The sequence below is a fragment of the Eptatretus burgeri genome, chromosome 7 (assembly GCF_056783735.1).
Source record: "Eptatretus burgeri isolate ZD-2024b chromosome 7, Ebu_testis_v1, whole genome shotgun sequence".
Classification (NCBI taxonomy): domain Eukaryota; kingdom Metazoa; phylum Chordata; class Myxini; order Myxiniformes; family Myxinidae; genus Eptatretus; species Eptatretus burgeri.
The window spans coordinates 87,329,839-87,333,134 of record NC_140967.1 but is presented as its reverse complement, the minus strand read 5'-3'; the positions used below and the strand labels follow the sequence as shown (position 1 = coordinate 87,333,134).

The following is a 3,296-nucleotide window of genomic DNA, read 5'->3' as shown; positions in this document are numbered from 1 at the left end:
CCTCGCGAGGGTATCAAGTGGCTCAGCTGAGGTCGGGTGTTGGGAGCAACATCCGTAACTGCTTCGAAAACGATCCCAGGAGGTTGCACGATCTTTACGTCTCGTGGCACAAGCAACTTTGCCACCAAAACCCGATCGGTCCTTCTGGTGACGTGTTGTGGGGAGGATTAAACGCCATATCGATGTATATATGATTTTTATATTTGTGGTTACGTTCGTGCCAAAGGAGCTAGAAGGAAAGCAGCCTACCATCCGTAGTTGAGGAGATGCCTTTGAGAAGGTCCCCATCGATCCGACCGGACACGCTGTATGGTCCAAGCCAGAAGGTGGCACCAAATTCCTTGCAGTCAGTGGATGGAGAATGGAAGTTTTGTCATTCATGTCAGAACATGAGCAGCCGCTGCTTCCGCAAAAGCTTCACCCATGAAGCGGTCTCGGATGCGAACGTTGACCGTGAAGGGCTTGGGCTTAAGTGTAAGACCATAAGTGTGGTCCATGCTCAGATTTTCCGCCGGGTTCGCTTGCAACTCGCACTGATGCAGAAGGACGCTGGTCAAGATGAAGAGCTGCATCTTGGACAACGCCTCCCCGATGCAACGCCTCTTTCCCAGGGAAAAGATGAGGATGTTGTTGACAAGGTCTTTGTCGATGGTATCTCCAGCGGGCGTGAGAAAGCGGGTCGGGTCAAAGCGATCGGGTTGCTGCCATATTTCTGGGTCGTGGTTCACCGAGTACTGGTTCACAAACACGATGGTGCCCTTCGGAACCCGAAAACCTCGGATGCTCGTGTCCGTGCTGGCTGCATGAGGGATGGTCACAGGTATGAAGCTACTGAATCTCATCACCTCGAATATGAAAGCCACCGTGTACACCAGTCGGGGTTCATCGCTGAGCAACGGCAGCCGGTCGCGACCCACGACCCGATCGATCTCGGCGTGGACCTTGCGCTGTACTTCGGGGTAGTGGACCAGAAGCAGAAATATCCACATAAGTGCCGTAGACAAGGTATCCTGGCTGGCTCCGAAGACGTCGGTCATTGAGCTCTCGACGAATTCAGGAGTCAGAGAGATGCCTCCATTGGTTCTTGCTCGTCCGGAGTCGATTACATCGATAAAAGAGTCAGTCATGTCACGAGTCATGTTCGTCTTGTGGGTGTTGCGATGCTGAGCTACCTTGGTCTGGATGAATGCGGAAAACTCCTCGTTGAGATTCCGGAATTCACGGAACCCAGTGCGCACTGGGTTGGGGAAGCGGAGCAGCCAAGGCATGACATCGACCAGGCTACCTGCGCCAACGGTCTTCCCGAAGCGGTCGTTGTGACTGAGCAACTGTTGGAACTCCTTGTCCGAGTGGTCGTACCGGGTTCCGAAACAAACGGCGCTCATGATGTTTCCCACAGCGATGATGATGTTCCGCGTCGGCTCGATGAAGGTCTCCCGCTCGCAGGAACCTAATAGGATCTGGATGAGTTGCCCGACCTCAGCTACCACGTGCTTCTCGAACATGTGACGCGTGTCCACGTTCTTAGTTGAAAACTCACGCACCACGGATTGGGCAACACGCCGATGGAGCTTCCAAAGCGGTCCGTACGTACCAAACGCCATGCTCTTACCCCTGGAGATCATCTGAAATGAAGGGAAGTCTGGCCGGGCAGCGAAGTCCGAGCCCTGCTTGAGGAGCGTCTGCTGGATGATCTTTGATCCACTGAGGACAACCACGTTGCGGCTACCCAGCTTGAGGGCAAACACCGGTCCGTAGCGCCGAGCGAGCCGCAAGAACGCCAGGTGGGGAGAGGCGCCGAGCTGTAGCGCATTTCCCAAGATCGGCCATGGAAGAGGGCCCGGAGGTCCAGCCACTAATTCCCAGGAGCGCAACCAGCGCCAAGTGCTCAGGACGAGGAGCAGCGCGGTGAAGACCATCAAGAAAGGCTGCAAGGAATTGCTCGTGACAAATTGCGAGCCCTTTTGTAGGATTACTCCGAGCTCTCCCGGCACCTGCATAGTGCTGCGCGAATAAAAGTGTCCTGGTAAGAGCAAGGTGGTGCAGGATTCCTCAAATCAAAGCCCTACACACGTAGGAGTGATTTACTCATGGCATGTGATCCTATAAATCAAGTCGTATAAGTATGGCAGCAATAGCATTGAGGTCCGATTGGTCTTGTTTTAAATGTATTTCCTTTCATTACTGTAGTTGGTTTCTTGTAATTGACATCTGCAAGAGACCGGTCGACGTCGCCCAAACGGACCAGCGGTCGCCGAGTGCACGCGCGCGGCCCGATCTTTATACCCATTGTGATCTTTCTCGGAGAATTGTGACAGCAGCACGCTCCCATTGGCTGGTCCACAGTCCCCGCCCCCTTGCGTGCGAAGTGCGAATCGGGGTCAACCTCTCGCTACCTTTTAGTGGCCCAGTTATAAACACGTGCGTTCCGTCGTGCAATTATCCACTTTTCGCTCAACGTTAAAGAAATACTCGATTTCGTATTTGTTGAACTTTGACCTCTTCCGTACAGTGATTTCATTGATCTTTAAAATGGATGTTCGTGTTATCGAGGTTTCAAATGCTATCCAGACGATATTTCGAGCTGGAAAACATCAAAGGCGATGCGTTGAGGCACATTTTGGGTTCTTAATTAATTACACCTATTATTGTAATTTACACATTGCGCATCAGGTCGGTGTGACGACAAATTGGTTTATTTGGCGTGTTTGTTGATCTTGTCGTGTTGTGAATGGTGTTTCTTGTTTGTTATATGTATTCCTTCCACTTTCCCCAAAACTACCCTTCCTCCTTAAATTGTGTGGATTAAGTTTCAGAGTTGCGGATATGGCACAGGCGTGATGAGCCGAGCGGCCTCCTCATGTGTCACTGGCGGGCTGAACTGTTTTGTACGTTTTGTATCCCACTTGTTGGATCTGCATCCTGACCTTAACCAAAATCTAATCGGCTTATTCTTGTCACCTCCCAATCATCCACTTCGTTTTGTTATAATCCATCCACTTTTTCAGATATCATGCTATATATCGATTTTGGCCACATCTCTCAATGGTGAAGAACCACTTTTAAAAAATTCTCTTAAAACAAAGTATCTGACTTAAATAAAAATTTAACTTTTAGAACCAAAAATTCTCTTTGAAAAATTTTAATTCTCTGAATACGAAATATCTGAATCTCGTATCTAAATTAACAATTCCCCATCTTCACCAAAATTGAATCACTTTGTTCATGTCACACACCCAACCAGCCAACCTTTCCTCCAAGTTTCGTCCAAAGCCGTCCTTACCTTTTTGAGATAT

At 49.9% G+C, this 3,296-nt stretch overlaps 1 protein-coding gene across 1 annotated transcript in view; it reads right to left on the bottom strand.

The window, feature by feature from the left end:
- The window catches only part of CYP1B1 (cytochrome P450 family 1 subfamily B member 1), a 2,808-nt gene extending 523 nt beyond the window's left edge, over window positions 1-2,285 (bottom strand). Inside the window, exons 1-2 of the mRNA XM_085889450.1 lie at window positions 250-2,285; window positions 1-144 (exon numbers count right to left, since the gene is read on the bottom strand). The exon at window positions 1-144 is cut by the window's left edge and continues 523 nt beyond it. Of these exons, the coding sequence (XP_085745576.1) occupies window positions 378-2,000 (1,623 nt within the window). The 5' untranslated portion in view covers window positions 2,001-2,285 and the 3' untranslated portion in view covers window positions 1-144; window positions 250-377. The remainder of the gene's footprint in view (window positions 145-249) is intronic.
- Window positions 2,286-3,296: the final 1,011 nt, after the last annotated feature.